General features: G+C 35.9%; 1 protein-coding gene across 1 annotated transcript; it reads right to left on the reverse strand.

Moving 5' to 3' along the window:
• Nucleotides 1-635: 635 nt before the first annotated feature.
• Nucleotides 636-2,589, reverse strand: LOC131166133 (probable xyloglucan endotransglucosylase/hydrolase protein 23). The gene is made up of 3 exons (XM_058124440.1): nucleotides 2,037-2,589; nucleotides 1,680-1,873; nucleotides 636-1,325 (listed from the first exon to the last, which is right to left on the reverse strand). Exons 1-3 carry the CDS (start codon nucleotides 2,322-2,324, stop codon nucleotides 938-940), a joined length of 870 nt encoding a protein of 289 aa, XP_057980423.1. The 5' UTR covers nucleotides 2,325-2,589; the 3' UTR covers nucleotides 636-937.
• Between the last annotated feature and the right edge of the window lie 13,991 nt (nucleotides 2,590-16,580).

A 16,580-nucleotide genomic window follows, 5' to 3' on the forward strand; every position in this document is an offset into this window, starting at 1 on the left:
ATTAAAAAGAACAACCTTAACATTGATTCAAGACCCGCCCTCAAATCCCAAAATCCATGAGTTCCCAGTATTACCTTGTATTAATTTTGAAAAATTGGAAAAAGAAAAAATTGTATAAAGCCCCACAAGTAAATTACTGTCAACGCCATATAACATAATTTAAATTGGATCGTGTTTACCTGCCATGTCCTGCGCAAGCAGTAGAGGCAATGAACCACAATATATATATATATATATATATATATATATATATATATATATATATATATTTATTTATTTATTCTGCATTGTCTTAAAATGAATGGTTGAGATCATTACCACATAGATTTGTCTGAACCATTTGTCAACTAGTATTATTGAAAAGCCTATTTTAGTGTTTTTTTTTTGTTTCTTTGATTACGATTCAATTGGCATTATTGAAAGTATCATAAAAAGAACTGGCGCTGTGAACAATTGCACGCCAATCATTGTTGTAGTTTGATGTGACAAAGTGCTTGGGAAATTAAGGTAGGCTGAGAGTTCAAATGACTCTCATAACAAGTTGGATTCAAGTGCAAAGGACTATATGTAGAAATTGACGTATGAATGGGAATGGAAACTACCAAATACAATCACAAGAAAAGAATTGAAGAGGATGAAGTAAACTGCACACCGGAAATATATAAATACATATCTGCAGTTTATACATATATTACATACAAAAAAAATCGATTTTCTTACTTATTGAACACAAAGTTTGTATTTTAAAAGTATAAATTTCAAATCTTAAATTTGAATTTATATAAATTCAAACAAAATTCAATAATGAATCTTGTCCCAATTTAATTAAATCCAAAGCTAAAATTTAAATTCCAACTTCCAAAACAACAAAAGAAATTAACTAAATAAAGGCTTTGGTATTGAAATTAATAGAAAGAGCAATAATGTTAATTGTTGTTTAGGCTAGGGAGCATTCGGGAGGGAATCCTTGTGGGAATCGCTTGGTGTCGGTGCAGTAGTTGTAAATCATGTAGTTCTTTTGCACCCACTTGAGTCTAGCTTGGCCGGTGGTGTCAAGGCCCTGTTTTAGCCAGGAGTTGTTGGAGGATGAGGATGAGCAAGAAGAGGAGCCAGAAGCCCATATGCAGGCTTGGGCCTTGAAGTTGCGGTAGGAGGCGGTGAAGGGCGCCTGGGTCCAGTCCGTCTTCACCAGTCCGCCACGCGTCGCCCAGTCGTCGGCGTTCCAGAGGCTGGAGTATATCCACATGGGCTGGCTCTTCGGGAACGCAACGCCCGATGATTCTAAGTTCTTGAACTCTCTAATGGGAGTGCCATCCACGGAGAAGCTGATGGAAAAAGCATAGTATGACATGCATGGTTAATTTAATCATGCATATTGTTGGAGTATTCCATCTCATATTGAGAGTATGGAATTAAAAAGAAAAGAAGAAAGAATTAAAACAGAAAGAAATAAGGAAGAAAAGAATTATTTAGCAGAGTCTTGATTAGTTAATTTTGTTTTGTTGTATTATAAATAGATATTAAGACTGATGTAAATGTAGATCATTCATTAATTACATTCAGTATATTTCCAGTTTGCCTTTTCCTTCGTTGCACCCTGGTTCTTAACACATGTGTTAGAAAACAGAGAGAGAGAGAGAGAGAGAGAGAGAGAGAGAGAGAGAGAGAGCGAGAGGTACATGATGCTTTGAGGGTTCCACAAGAGGGAGTAGGTGTGGAAGTCACTGGTGGGATCGAACCAGAGGTAGAACTGCTGTTCTCTGCTACCCTTTCCCTGCGTGAATACATTGGTGTGGAGGATATAAGGGTCTCCGCTCAAGTTGCCAAGGAATTCAAAGTCTATCTCATCGTGAGTTGACCCCAGTGATGAAAGCTGCATTCCAAACTCATCAGTTATTTTTAAGAGAAAATATTAATAGAGGACAAGTCAGATCTTGATTGAGATCATGAAAAAAAAAAGAGCAATATAACAGTAACATTCATCGACGATTATATAATTTTTCAGAGAGAGAAAAGCATGAAGAAAGAGAACTGACATAGTAGGCAGTGACGGTGCCCGCAGAGTTACCGGGGACGAGCTTAATCTGCATATCAATCTTGCCGAACAAGTACTGGTTCTTGGACTTAAAGCCGGAGCCGGAGGACTTGTCGAGAGAGAGGGTGAGAAGGTCGCCGTTGTTGAGGATCTTGGCCCGCCCGTCACCCCATGTGATATCGAACTCCTGGTTGAAGTTACCAGCAGTAGAAACCGGCGCCAGAAAGCCCAGCACGAAGCAGCTTGAAGCCACTAGCAGCAGGCAGCTGAGGTACTGAGAATTAACCATGTTTATTTGAATAGTAGTAGTGGGGTTTTGAGAAAAAGAAAGTGAACGAATATGAAAGAGAAGAGTTGGGGGGTTTATATAGTGGTTGGGAAAAATGCATGCGTTGCTAATGGGGGCAAGCGTATAGGGAGAGAGAGAGAGAGGGAGAGGGGTTGGTGACACTTGGGGACAGCTCTGGCGTGGCACTTGATATTTGGAAATTAATATTATATATTATTAAGAGATAAAAGGATATATCTCCCTGCACGCCCACACGCTTGTTTCCCATAATCAATTGTAATATATATATATATATATATATATATATCTATAAATATGTGTGTGTTCGTGTGTGTTGGGTAGCTAGGTAGCTAGCTATAGCTAAGCTAGCATAGACTTACTTTCAGAGGCTTCCAGCTGTCGATGATTTGATTTTTTCTGTAGCTGTCGATGCTGGGTTCATGAGTTTGATTTTTAATTTCGAGGTTCCCAAGTTGATCATTTATAGCAAGCAACAAAGCCTACCAGTACAAGTTGAAGTCGTGAACGCACAAAATATGATGCTCTTTTACATTGGCACGCTGATTAGCTCAAAGACCCACAAAGTCATCTGACTTTTTTTTTTTTTTTCCTTTTTTTTAATATTTAAAAAATCCAGCTTTTATTTATTTATTTTATTCATTTACACACATTTAATTGATATAATAACTTATAATATACGGTACATAATATTTAGAATTCATAAAGTCTCATATTGATATATTAAATTTATACCATTAAAGCAGTGCTGTAGGATCAAACACTATCGTTTGTTATTTGACAAATTAAAAAATCTTCAAAGAGAGATTGAAAAAATTATTACAGCTTAATTAAGGTATTGAACCAAATAATATCTTACATAAATAATTAAAATCTTTAGATTCTTAATCATTCTTAACTTGGTAATTACCTATTTGATTCGTACCATCATTCAAAAAGTAATCAACATACTTAAGTAGAGGATGCTTGGTAAAATTAAGTATTAAGTGCTAAACCCTAAAATCAATTCTAATAGATTGAATCAATTTTTAAAAAAATTTCAAATTTTTTTCTTATTAAATCAGATCAATTTTAAGAAAATTAAGACCAATCACAGCATAATCTGATATTTAATCTCTTCACTTACTTAGTAAATTAATTAAAAAAAATATATATATATATATATATATATGTATATTCTAATTAATTTGCTTAATTCAGCTAGGAATTTTTCAATGAAAATGAATCATGAACTTTCCTTCTAAGAAGAGGATAGCTGTAACCCATCCAAGTCAGCTGCAGAAAATGACCCATGACTTGCTCTGGTTGCCGCCTTTGTTAGTTGGTGGCGGCTGTACTTCTTGAATTTTACTCATAATAAATAAAGACAAGCCCCAATTATTGTTAAAGAGGGACTATTCTTATCTCAATCCAAACCAGCTTGCCAGCAGATTAATCAATTAATTAATTATATATATATATATATATATATATATGCATGTATATCTTCACTTCATTATTATTATTATTTTGAAGATTTTAATTTGATTATGTCCAAAACATTGGTCTTAATAAGGCCCAATTTGGTGTTTGCGCCAATTGAGTTGCTTGTTAAGTCTTACAAGTTTTGTTTTTATAAATTGAAAAGTTTGCTGGTCAGGTTGTCCAAGGCACACTAGTTAACTAATAAACAAGTTCCTTAAAATATTATGATTGGGATAAAGATTTTGGTTGGGATGAGTTGCCCTAACTAATTATTAAGATATAATACAACGAATTGAATAGGAAGCAAGATTGATAGATGAGTCGTAGTAATGAAACTCGTGTGGATCTCATAATTAGTGTAGGCTTCACTTTCAGCTTATGTTTTCTCGAAATATTTCTTTAGGGCATGACTTATAAAAAAATTTAATACTTTTCATGATAATATTATCCAAATAAGACAGTCATAGTATTACAATCTCACATTAGATGTGCATTACGGAAATCTTAAATTTATAAGGATAGTTTAGACTCTTACCATATTGGACATCTTTTATAGGACAAATCTATGAAACTAGTAAGTTAAAACTGGCAATACTTTATTGGAATTGGGCCCAAGTATACACATATAAATAAGCAAATAAAATGAATAGTAAAATTCCTGTACTAAAAAGAATGATATTACTACAGTATGCATGAATTTTTCCCCAAGTAATCTCATTTTATCTTACGAATCAATCAATTATGAGATTAAAAAAAAAAATTTCTTATCAAACTAGCTTATGAATGATTTGATATTTATTAATGCCAATTTTAAGTTTTTCTAGTATTCCATACATTAATTCTTCTTATTTTATTAGAAAATTTTCTTATAAATTCAAGTTATGAAATGGCAATTTTTTTAATTCTATATTAATAATGGTGGCTATAAATGCAATATTTATTTTCTGTTCAAATCTTAATAATCAATGAGAATATGAAGAATCATACCCAATTTTTTTTTTTTTTAAATTTTTATAGAAGTTTCATTTATAAATATAGATCAACCACTTAGTCCAAATTAAGTGTAGTTTAATATTTTATGAAAAGGCTAAAGAACATTTCTTTATATATCTATTCATGCTTATCTTGTGTAAGAGCTATCAAATATATTGTTCTTGAATTTTCTCAAAGCTATCTATCATTTATGTTATTAAAGAAAATATGAATAAGAGATTGTAACTATGTTGATTCCACATCTATCATATATCTATAATATATTAATTTTTTTTTTTGAAAAGTGTTTAGCATTTAATTATGATTATCCAAGAATTCAAAAATGTATGTAAATTGTACTATGACAGTCATAATTATATAATATTTTTTTTATTTGAAATTAACTTTATTCTTTTATAGATATTGACTATATTCATTTTATTTATTTTTATTATTTTATTTTTTTAACCACTATCGTTTAGATATTATTGATTAAATAATCACAAGCACTTTAAGCTAGTTATTATTATTATTATTATTATTATTTATGTTTTCTACTTATATGAGAAATTGAAACATTATCGAATGACTCCTAATGGTAAATATCTTGCATACCTGATGTTACGAGTTTTATTTTATTTTTTTACCCTTTGTCGTGTGATTATATAGACACACAACTACATAAATTGCAATCTTATCCTTGCCCCTGCTCCCCTCATCACTCCCTAACTAACATCTTTTTGCATTAAAAATCAGGCTTTGGGGGGAGAAAAAGGAAAAAAATGAAAGAAAAATAAAGAGAAAGCTCATTTCCTTTATATTTTCCTTCTCTATTGTATCAAAAATCAAAGTTTGTTTTAATATTACTAAAAATTAGGAAAAAATAAATTTTAAAATGTGTAAAATCAAAATTTTGTTTATAAGTTTGCTATATTTCTCATTTTATTTCTCATTTTCCTTAATAACCAAAAGTGAAAATGAGGATTCCTTGATATTTTTCTTTTTATTTTTCCTAATATTTTCTGAATTCGAAGCGAAGCCTAATAGAAAAAATAAATTGGAAGTCTTCTGGGGAGGGAAAAAAAAAATCCTAACCTCCACAAGGATTGAAAGCCATTTAATAAGGAAGATCCATTAGTGTCCCTAAAATTAAAGAAAAAAACATAAAGAGATATGTATATATGTAATCTTTTGTAACACTTCAGAAAATGATATGCTTGGGAGTGAAAAAAATAATAAATATAAATATAAATTAAGTAATTAAATTTTATTAAATAAAATTAAATAAATAAATAATATAATATATATATATACATATATATATATATGTATATAATATTAATATAATAAATAATTATATATTATATATATAAACTAACAATCTGATTGAAATTGAAATTTATTTCAATTAGAAATAGAGAGCCCCCAGGAACGTTTCTCCACGCTCTCTTTCCTCACATCTCCGTCTCTTTCGCCTCTCTCTCTTCTTGATTTTCTCGGTCAAACGTGCATCGATTGAAGCATGGAAAATACCCCTGAGTTCCATTATCCGCCACTGACATTTTAACCGAAGTGGATTTGTTGTAAGAGCATCGTAGGTACCACTCCTGGGATAAGGTAATCTCTCTCTCCCCCCCCCTCTTTCAATTTCTCTCAAATCTCTAGCCAAATTGACGATCAGACACCACCACAGGGTCCTAGGTTTGGTTCTCGTCATGTTAGTCGAAGCAAATTTTTGATTCTAGGATCCTAAGCATCACTCCAAGGTTAAGGTGATGAGTACAAATTATGTCAATTATTTTAAAAATTCAACCAGTTAAATTATAATATGTGATTATTAAATTGGAGTATTTGATTATATCAAATTTTTGGAGAATATTTTGAAATTAGATTAAACTTCGGGGAGTTGATCATATTGGTATTTTTTAAATATGATAGAAATTAAATTTGAATATGGAAAGTAGATCAAACCCACGTTTTTAAAAGTTAACCGATTAATGTGAGCGTGTGAGCTTAGGAATATTAAGATAATTGTAATTTTGGGGTTAAGTTAATTAAATTGGGGAAAAAGTGATTTCAAAGTTTTGAGTTCCGAACGTAGCGGGCGTGGATTTAAGGATTTTAGCAAGTCTCTCAGTAAGCAGGTAAAGAGAATAACTTATAACAGTCATTTTTTTTTTTGGAAATTATTGGTTGAGTAAATTTGTGAAAATGAGAATATGATATTTTTCCTGTGATTATTATGATATGAATATCAAATAAAATTATGTGGCATATGATTTATATTGGAAATGTATTTGAAACTGGATTGTGTGATTTGCACTGAGAATAATATATATATATATATATATATATATATTGAAATGCTTTATGCAGAAATGTAAATAAGGGGAAATCCAGTTATGTTTTATATATTGAATTGTGATGATATGAAATTTGAAATATGAGAAATGACGAGAAGTGAAATACATAATTGTTTTATTGAGAACAATGAACTGTGATATATAAATGTATATTTTACTGGAAAGTGATGGAATAAGATATATATGGATAGAAATGTTTTTCTATGGTAAACGAGGAAATAAGAAATATCGATGTGGTTTATTAAGAAATTTTGAAATACGTGAAAGGAGAACCCTGATGGACAATTATTAGATAGAGAGCACGGTACCGTTGCTAGTGAGGTGTTAGTGCAACCACATAGTTTTGTGGAGAGTGTGACATGATAGTCAATTGAGCCAGTGAGAAGGGTATTTTTGTCACCTGGCGTCTAGACCGGGAGTGGGCAGGCCAATCGTACTACAAACAGACAATTTCCTTGTTTTGATCTAACCAGGTAGGCTAACCACGGTTAGGTCCAGTCTTCGGGCCACACAACCCGGTCAAGGGGGGAAGCATGATGATGTGAATATCCTCAAGGTAGCCATGAGTTACATACAAAATGTGTGTTACTGGTGGAAACTCATGAGCTAACTTGTGAAATGAAAATGAGAAACGAAAGAGTGTGAGTTTAATTGCACAAATAATTAGGGCAAAGTAAAACTCTCCTCCTGAGGGCTTACTGAGTAAGATGAGTGTTTTAATAAGTATCAGTTGTAACCACACCCGAATTAATCGGGTAAGGTTACAAATGATATCAGAGCAGAGGGGCGTTACATGTATGGACGTGTAATCTCTCTTATCATCGGAAACTTTCGCTAATAAATATTGGTTGTATATGTGTAAGTATAAGAAATGATTACATAGTTTATGAAATTATATTTTATATCTATATGATTATGAGTACATATCAGTATATTTTCTCATATGATGTAATCACTTAAATAAGTATATTATGATATAACTAAACTCATACTGCCACACACTGTGAATAATTTATTCCGTCTTACTGAGAAGTGCCTCACCCAAATATCTAAACATTTCAGGAAACTATGACACACCAATAGATAGAGCTACGGGATAGATGGGAGTTGGTACCCTAGTAGACAGGATAAGTATTTTGTGTTGGGGATATGTTTGTGTAATCCCTTAGGGTACGTTATGGATTTTTGGGATATGTACGGATGTATAGAACTTTGGTTATTTTTATTCTGGATGATTTGTAAATATTGACTTCCGTTATTAGGTTTGTTTGTATGAGATAGACTGTTTACCCAGTACCCATTTCGGGCTGGGTTATGTTAGAATGGTATCACAGTTTTTGACATGACTGATGTTTGATTAATATTTATTATTTATTAGAGATGAAAATGAAAAAAAAAATGGTATGAAAATCGGGGTGTCACATCCTTCCTCAAATCAAAGAATCATTTATTAACAAACCATCATTTAACAAGAGATAAGAACTGTCACGCCTCGAACCCATAGATGGGTCCCAGGTGTGATTTTAGTAACCTAATTTATCCATGTATCATTTAAAACATATATGATACTACATTGAATGAGAGTCCAACCCTGTAGAGTACACGTAAACCCCATACACAATTACATACATATCCATACACATTGAATACGTAGCGAAAATGTTCTTTCTAATGCATACAATGTACCATATCAGAGTCTATACATGACTAGAGTCTACGCTCCAAAATACATAACATACCCCGGGTGTCTAATAAACCCAACAATGACCACCTGGTTACAAAATCAGTAATTACTCAAGTACTCTACGTAGATAATCGATAACCAAGCTCCCAAACGCTAGGACGCTAGTTTCGGGCTGCTTGAAGGACCTGAAAATATTTGTATATTCGGGGTGAGATACCTCTCAGTAAGGAAAAAAATATATTATATCAGTGTGTGGCATACAAGTGTTATTTCAACATAAAACATAACACAATACAGTTCCAGTATTTTCACATTCCAGTTCTAGTACATACGATACCAAACATACGGTCAATGTCGTCATACTCAAGCAACCAATACCCTACAACAACTGAAGCCTCACAACGATATCATTACTAAATACGGTGTCCACTCACACCCATCGATGACTAGCCGGAACAAATAGGCGATATTTCACACCCTCGGATATAGAACCGGACACTCTCGCCCACAGTATTTAGCCGAGACATGGCGTTTGCCCACGGTAATTAGCCGAGACGTGGTAAATTTCACAAAACCTAGAACAATTTTGGAACTCATATTCATATACCCATCAGCTTACGGTAATTAGCCGTCACAGTTATTTTACAAAACCTGGAACATTTATATACAACAATTCATTCTACACTTATGAGAATAAAACAAATCATATCATTTGCAATTCGAGAATACAATTTAATACAAAAATAGGTACGGTCATCTCTTTACTACAATTTTATACAACATACGATTTTCCAACAAAAATAGAGATGATACCCGAAACCCCAAATATTCTCCAAAATTGTAACCTAAAAATCCCGCATTTTAACCCAATAGATTTTCCCAAATAAGTAACCAAAACATACATATAATCGTAAACTACATGTTTACCGATTCCGATTTTAAAAATAACTGATATAAATAGAATCCCCTTACCTTAACCTAAAAACCAAAACACGAACTCTACGGCTCCAAAACTACGAACCGAGTTCCCAAAACCTAAACAACGAAGAACAATATTTCCTTACAATACTATTCTCTACAAATCTACCAAAATGAAAATGAAATTGGACCCTTACGTCGATTTTGGGTCAACACCCAAAAATCATCAAAACGAAGATCCGTTCCACTAATTTCATAGAAATTCCTCCCCTGATCCACGCAGTAACATCAGATCGTTGATTCGGGTAACAGATAGCCCGAAATCCGAGAGAGAGAGAGAGAGAGAGAGAGAGAGAGAGAGAGAGAAAGAAAGAGAGAGGTTTTGAGTTTTCTTAGCAATGAAGCAAAAAAATATCCTATTCATAGACCCTTGACCCGGTCCAATTCATTGATGAGACGACGCCTTCGTCGATGAATCATCTACACATTTCGTTGACGAGCCGATTCCTTCGGCGACAAACCCTATTCCGATATTTTACAACTTGTTTGGTATCCCTTCATCAACAAGGCTCTGAATTTCGACAACGAAGAGTAAGAGGGCCTTCTTCGACCAGAACAATGGTTTCGTCGACAAAGCCGGTTAAATTTACCTTTTTACCCTTTTGTTATTTATTAAATCTGAAATTCTCGGGTCGGGTTCTTACAACCTCCCCTCCTTACAAAAATTTCGTCTTCTAAATTTGTTATCTCTCATTTACCAACTCAACAACGTACCCAAACTGCATACCTAACTCTATAAAGAGATGGCGGCCACCCACATAGCAGCCCCGTCCCCAAATACATACATACCCTCACTTATGGCGAATGAATACTGTGGTTATATACATACACTGTCTCAGGAGCTCACAATATCACACACTCCCCCAGAGACTAACCACACAACATTACTACAATAGTAGAATATTACATACATACATACCCATACCGATCTTGATATCAAAACTACTACTCAGAACAATTGCAAATATTTCCGGCTTATTTTCGTCTCTAACACCCAAAAAGTTTCCTCAACCGCGTGATTCCACCATAGTACCTTCACTAAAGGTATCTCCTTGGTACGCAACTTCTGAATTTTACGGTCTAAAATTTGAATGGGTATCTCCTCATATGCCAAAGCATCCCCAATCTCTATGGATTCGTAACTAATCACGTGCGACGGATCCAACATGTACCTCCTCAACATGGATATGTAAAATACATCGTGGATCCTTGAGAGCACTGGGGTAGTGCAATCATATAGGCCACCGGACCTACTCGTTCTAGTACCTCGGACTTGGGATCGATTCAATGAGCTGTTCTTCGAACGATATTTTTCTTCTGTCATTCGGAGTGCGAAGGCAGCAGAGTTTCTGCATTTGGTACAGGGGCAGATGACTGTATCCCAATACACAACTCGGGTTATCGAGTTGTCTTGTTTTGCTCCACATCTAGCACCTGATGAAGAGAAAAAGACTAGGAAGTTTGAAGAGGGATTGAGGCAGAACTTGTTTGAGCAGGTGATTGGCTTTAGAGCTCAGAAATTTATGGAGGTTGTAGACAGAGCTGCGATTATTAAGAGTGGTATTCAGAAGGGTTTAGTCGTGCAAAGTCAGAGGAAGAGGTTGGCGCCTCAGGGTTACCAGGCTGGTTCCAGTAGGGGTCTATAGAGAGGAGGCCGTGATAAAGGAGATTAAGGCAGAAGACAAGACCTCGGGAGTACAGGGTATGCAGACCTTCCTAGTGTGCCAGACATGTAGAAGACATCATTCAGGGAAGTGCCTGACAGGGAGAGGTGTGTGTTACCATTGTAGGAGCCCCGACCATATTGCACGTGCATGCCTAGGGCCGCAAGACCAGGTTCCAGCTCCCAGGCCCTATCGGGGAGGACATCAAGCAGCTCGGGGAGGATATTAGGCACCTCGTGGAGGCCAGTAGAGGAATGTCACCCCAGCGCGAGTTTACGCTCTGACGCCTGGTGATGCTGAGGCTGCTACAGATGCGGTGACAAGTACATTTATTGTTTTATCATATCCAATTATTGTTCTATTTGACTCAAGTGTCACTCATTCCTTTGTCTTTGCATCGTACGTTAAATTATCTGGAAGGGAAACTCAATCATTAGATATAGCATTGTCAGTAGCTACACCATTAGGACCAGTGATGAGATGTCAAAGGGTACTTAGAAGCCATCCAATGAAAATTCAGGGGAGAGTGTTACCAACTGATTTGATTGTAATAGATATGTGTGGGTTTGACGTAATACTGGGTATGGACTGGTTGGCTGCTAATCATGCCAGTATTGATTGTTCTTAGAAATAAGTAAATTTCAGACCCCCTGGTGAGCAAGAATTCAAATTCATTAGCTCACGAGTACGTACTCCACCGCAACTGGTGTCAACTATACAAGCAAGCAGATTACTCCGGGACGGAAGTCAGGGATTCGTGGCTTTTATACTGGAAGCGTTAGAAAATGAATCGAAGCTCAACAGTACCCCAGGCGTTCCAGGATTGCCTCCCGAATGCGAGGTGGATTTTCCTATAGATTTGCCTCCAGGGACAGCGCTGATCTCTAAGGTTCCCTACTGTATGACTCCAGTTGAATTGGGAGAATTAAAGGAACAATTGCAGGACTTGTTGAGCAAGGGGTTTATACGACCCAGTGTATCGCCATGGGGAGCTCCAGTGTTGTTTGTAAAGAAGAAATACGGGTCTTTAAGGATTGTATTGATTACAGAGAAATCAACAAGGTTACTATCAAGAATAAATATCCTCTACCCCGCATAGACGATTTGTTCGATCAGCTTGAGGGTACACGGGTATATTCCAAGATTGACCTCGGATCAAGGTATCATCAGGTGAGAGTAAAGGTAGAGGACGTTGCAAAGACAGCCTTCAGGAATAGGTATGGGCACTATGAATTTCTTGTTATGCCTTTTGGTCTGACGAATGCCCCAGTTGTTTTCATGGACTTGATGAATAGGGTCTTTCACCAGTATCTTGATCAGTTTGTGGTGGTTTTTATTGATGATACACTGGTATACTCGAAGAACTTTTAGGATCATGAGGTGCATTTGAGACAGGTACTGCAGACACTCAAAGAGGAAAAGTTTTATACTAAGTTTAGTAAGTGCGAGTTTTGGTTTGAGCAAGTTGCATTTTAGGCTATATGATCTCAAGAGACAGTATATCAGTAGATCCTAGTAAGATTGATGCAGTGGTGAGTTGGGCCAGGCCTAAGAACGTGCAGAAAGTCAGAAGTTTTTTGGGATTGACAGGTTATTACTGTCGATTTGTGGAAGGATTCTTAGCCCTATCAGGACCTCTCACGTGTTTAACCATAAAAAAATGTCAAATTTGTGTGGGATGAAGAATACGAGTAGAGTTTCTAGGAATTAAAGTAACGGCTTGTCACTGCCCCAGTTCTGACAATTCCTTCTGGAGGTGATGGTTATGTTATCTACAATGATGTGTCTTTGAAAGGGTTCGGTTGTGTACTGATGCAGCATGGTAGGGTGGTAGCATATGCGTCCAGGAAGTTGAAAGAATATGAAAAGAACTACCCTACTCACGATCTGGAATTAGCTGTGGTAGTACATGCACTGAAGATCTAGAGACATTTTCTATATGGTGAGAGGTGTGAGATATTTTCTGCTCACAAGAGCCTAAAGTATTTCTTTACACAGAAAGAGTTGAATATGCGCCAGAGAAGGTGGTTAGAACTCATCAAGGATTACGATTGTACCACTCACGTAAAACAAATGTGGTGGCTAATGCTTGATGGCTAATGCTTTGAGTTGTAAATCAGAGGATACACCACAACTAGCAGCAGTAGTTCAGTATCCAATTCAGATGAACTTGGAAAGGCTTGGTGTGGAATTAGTTGAAGATGATCCTTAAGCGTTTATTGCCAGTCTAGTTGTACAGCCTGCATTGTATGAAAGAATTAAAGCTGCTTAGAGAAATGATCCCGAATTAGTGGAGGTGCTAGCTAGAATTCAGGATTGTCATGGAGAGGAATTCAACATTTATGATGATGGAGCTCTGAGATTTCGTACCAGATTGTGTGTGCCTTCAGATGACAATATTAGGAGGACAATTTTAGAAGAGGAACACAGATCTCTATACACTGTTCATCCTGGCAGTATGAAAATGTATAGGGATCTGCTGGAGTATTTCTAGTGGAGTGGCATGAAGAGGGAAATAGTAGAATTTGTGCAACAGTGTTTGACGTGCCAGCAGGTTAAAGTTGAGCACCAAAGGCCGGATGGTCAGTTGCATCCACTTTTCATTCTCGAATGGAAGTGGGACCACGTATCAATGGATTTTGTTACTGGGTTACCGCCAGCGTTGCATGGTCAAAATGTCATTTGGGTGGTGGTTGAAAGGTTGACAAAAACAGCCCATTTTCTACCTATTAAGGTTAGCTACCCTATGAACAAGTTAGCAGACATTTACATACAGAAGATTGTTCGACCCCATAGAGTGCTGGTATCCATAGTCTCAGACCATGATCTATGTTTTACATCGCGATTCTAGAGGAGCTTACAGGAGGCACTGGGGACTCAGCTAGCATTCAGCACCGCTTTCCATTCTCATACAGACGGTCAGACAGAGAGAATGATTCAGGCACTCGAGGATATGTTGCGAGCGTGTGTACTGGATTTTGGGGGTAGCTGAACTCAATTTTTGCTGCTAGTTGAATTTGCTTATAATAACAATTATCAAGTTAGCATCGGCACAACACCATACGAGGCGTTGTATGATAGAAGATGTCGATCTTCGCTTTTTTGGGATGAAGTCAGCGAGAGGCAAGTTTTGGGTCCAAAGATGGTTCAGCAGAGGTGCGATAAAGTCAGACTCATTCGAGATAGAATCAGTATAGCACAGAGTCAGCAGAAAAGCAACACGGATACTCGCCGTTGGGAACTAGAATTTGAAGTGGGTGATCATGTATTTATGAAAATAGCACCATTGAAGGGGATCATGAGGTTTGGGAAAAAGGATAAGTTGAGCCCTAGGTTCATTGGCCCCTTTGAGATACTTGAGAGGATTGGGTTAGTAGCTTATCGGCTAGCTCTACCACCATCTTTATTCAAGATTCACGACGTGTTTCATGTCTCAATGTTAAGGAAATACGTCCTAGATCCTTCCCATATCATTAGCTATACAAAATTGGAACTCAGTGATGATCTAGCATACGGAGAAGCTCCAATGCGGATCTTGGATAGAAAAGAACAGGTATTGCGTAGAAAAAGGATTCCGTTAGTAAATATCTTGTGGATGAATCACACAGTAGAAGAAGCCTCGTGGGAGCTTGAAGATGAGATCAAACATAAATATCCCCACTTATTTAGTGAACCCAGAAGTTGTGTATAGATTAGAGTAGTAGTAATTTTATTTTTATTTTTATTTTGTTTTGTATAATGTAATTGTAATGTGGAGTATAGGATAGGTAGTGTTTTGGTTTTGGGAGAATTTTCTTTTTATAGTTGTAATCTCCCAGAACTACCCATGCAACCACGGTATTCCTCCACCATAAGTGAGGGCAGGTAATAAAATAAGTAGACCGTTTTGCTTCCTAAGAAGAAGGAATTATAGGAATAATAAATTTCGAGGACAAAATTTTATAAGGAGGGGAGAATGTAACGACCTGAAGAATAATGATATTTAAATAATAAAAGAGAAGGAAATGGAAACAGAAACAGAAGGAGGCAGCAGACTTCATCGACGAACACATTGCGTTTTGGATATAATAACCCAGGAATTTTCCTAGGGCCTCCTCGACGAACACAGGGGATTCGTCGAAGAGGGTGTATGAGGACCTCGTCAATGACAAAATACCGAGCGGCTATATTTCGAATTCTAAATTTCATTGATGAGGAGATGGTATTCATTGACAAACCTCCTTCTGGACCTTGTTGACGAGATAATGTGGCTCATCGACAAAGTCCGCAGTATAAATAGTGCAAAACCTCGGATTAATGCAGAAATTCAGCGTTGTTCTCTTTTCTTTCTCTCTCCTATGGTTCCTCTCCATTCTTTCTTCGATTTTGGCCCCGTCGGACACCGGATCAACAATATGAGGCCACCACAACGCTCCTGGCGGAGTTCTCTTCAAGTTTGCGGGGCGGATCGTTGGTGGGATCGAGCTGAATTTCTCCCCAGGTTCAGGGTAAGGTCTTTTATTTGAAATTAGGTTTTCTAGCAATTGTAGGAAATGAAGTAGACAGAGAACTAATGATGTTTTGTTCTGGTGAATGTGGTTTTCAGGGAGTTGAGTGAGAAACTCTGCGGGTGCAGGACCGATATTCAGTAGGGGCTTTCTAGTAGTTAGGTAAGGGAAATATGCTATGCTAGGAAACTCTTTTACGATTTCAGTATGAATTATATATTTTTATCAAATTATTATTTAGATTATATATATATATATATTTATAGTTTCCAGAACCTAATAATATTAATATTTATTTATGTGGCTTGAGTTGATAACTGAACAGAACTATATTTATAGAATTTGTGAATACCAAGTTTATAGTTATTAACAGAAATACCATGATATTTGCATGTTTATAGAATGACGAATTTTTCAATGTACAGTATACTTAGAAGCATGCATTTTCAGTAATTACAAAATAACACGTTTATTAGTACCATAAGGCCCCAATAAACAGATATTCAGATAGCAGTTCAGTTATACCGAAAATAGATTTTCAGTTAGTTTATTTAGAATTTCAGATAAATTCTAAGGAGTTATGGTTATTTTAGAAACCACAGTAAAAACAGTATATTACAGATATC

This window comes from Malania oleifera, chromosome 10 (assembly GCF_029873635.1).
Source record: "Malania oleifera isolate guangnan ecotype guangnan chromosome 10, ASM2987363v1, whole genome shotgun sequence".
In the NCBI taxonomy this organism is placed as follows: domain Eukaryota; kingdom Viridiplantae; phylum Streptophyta; class Magnoliopsida; order Santalales; family Ximeniaceae; genus Malania; species Malania oleifera.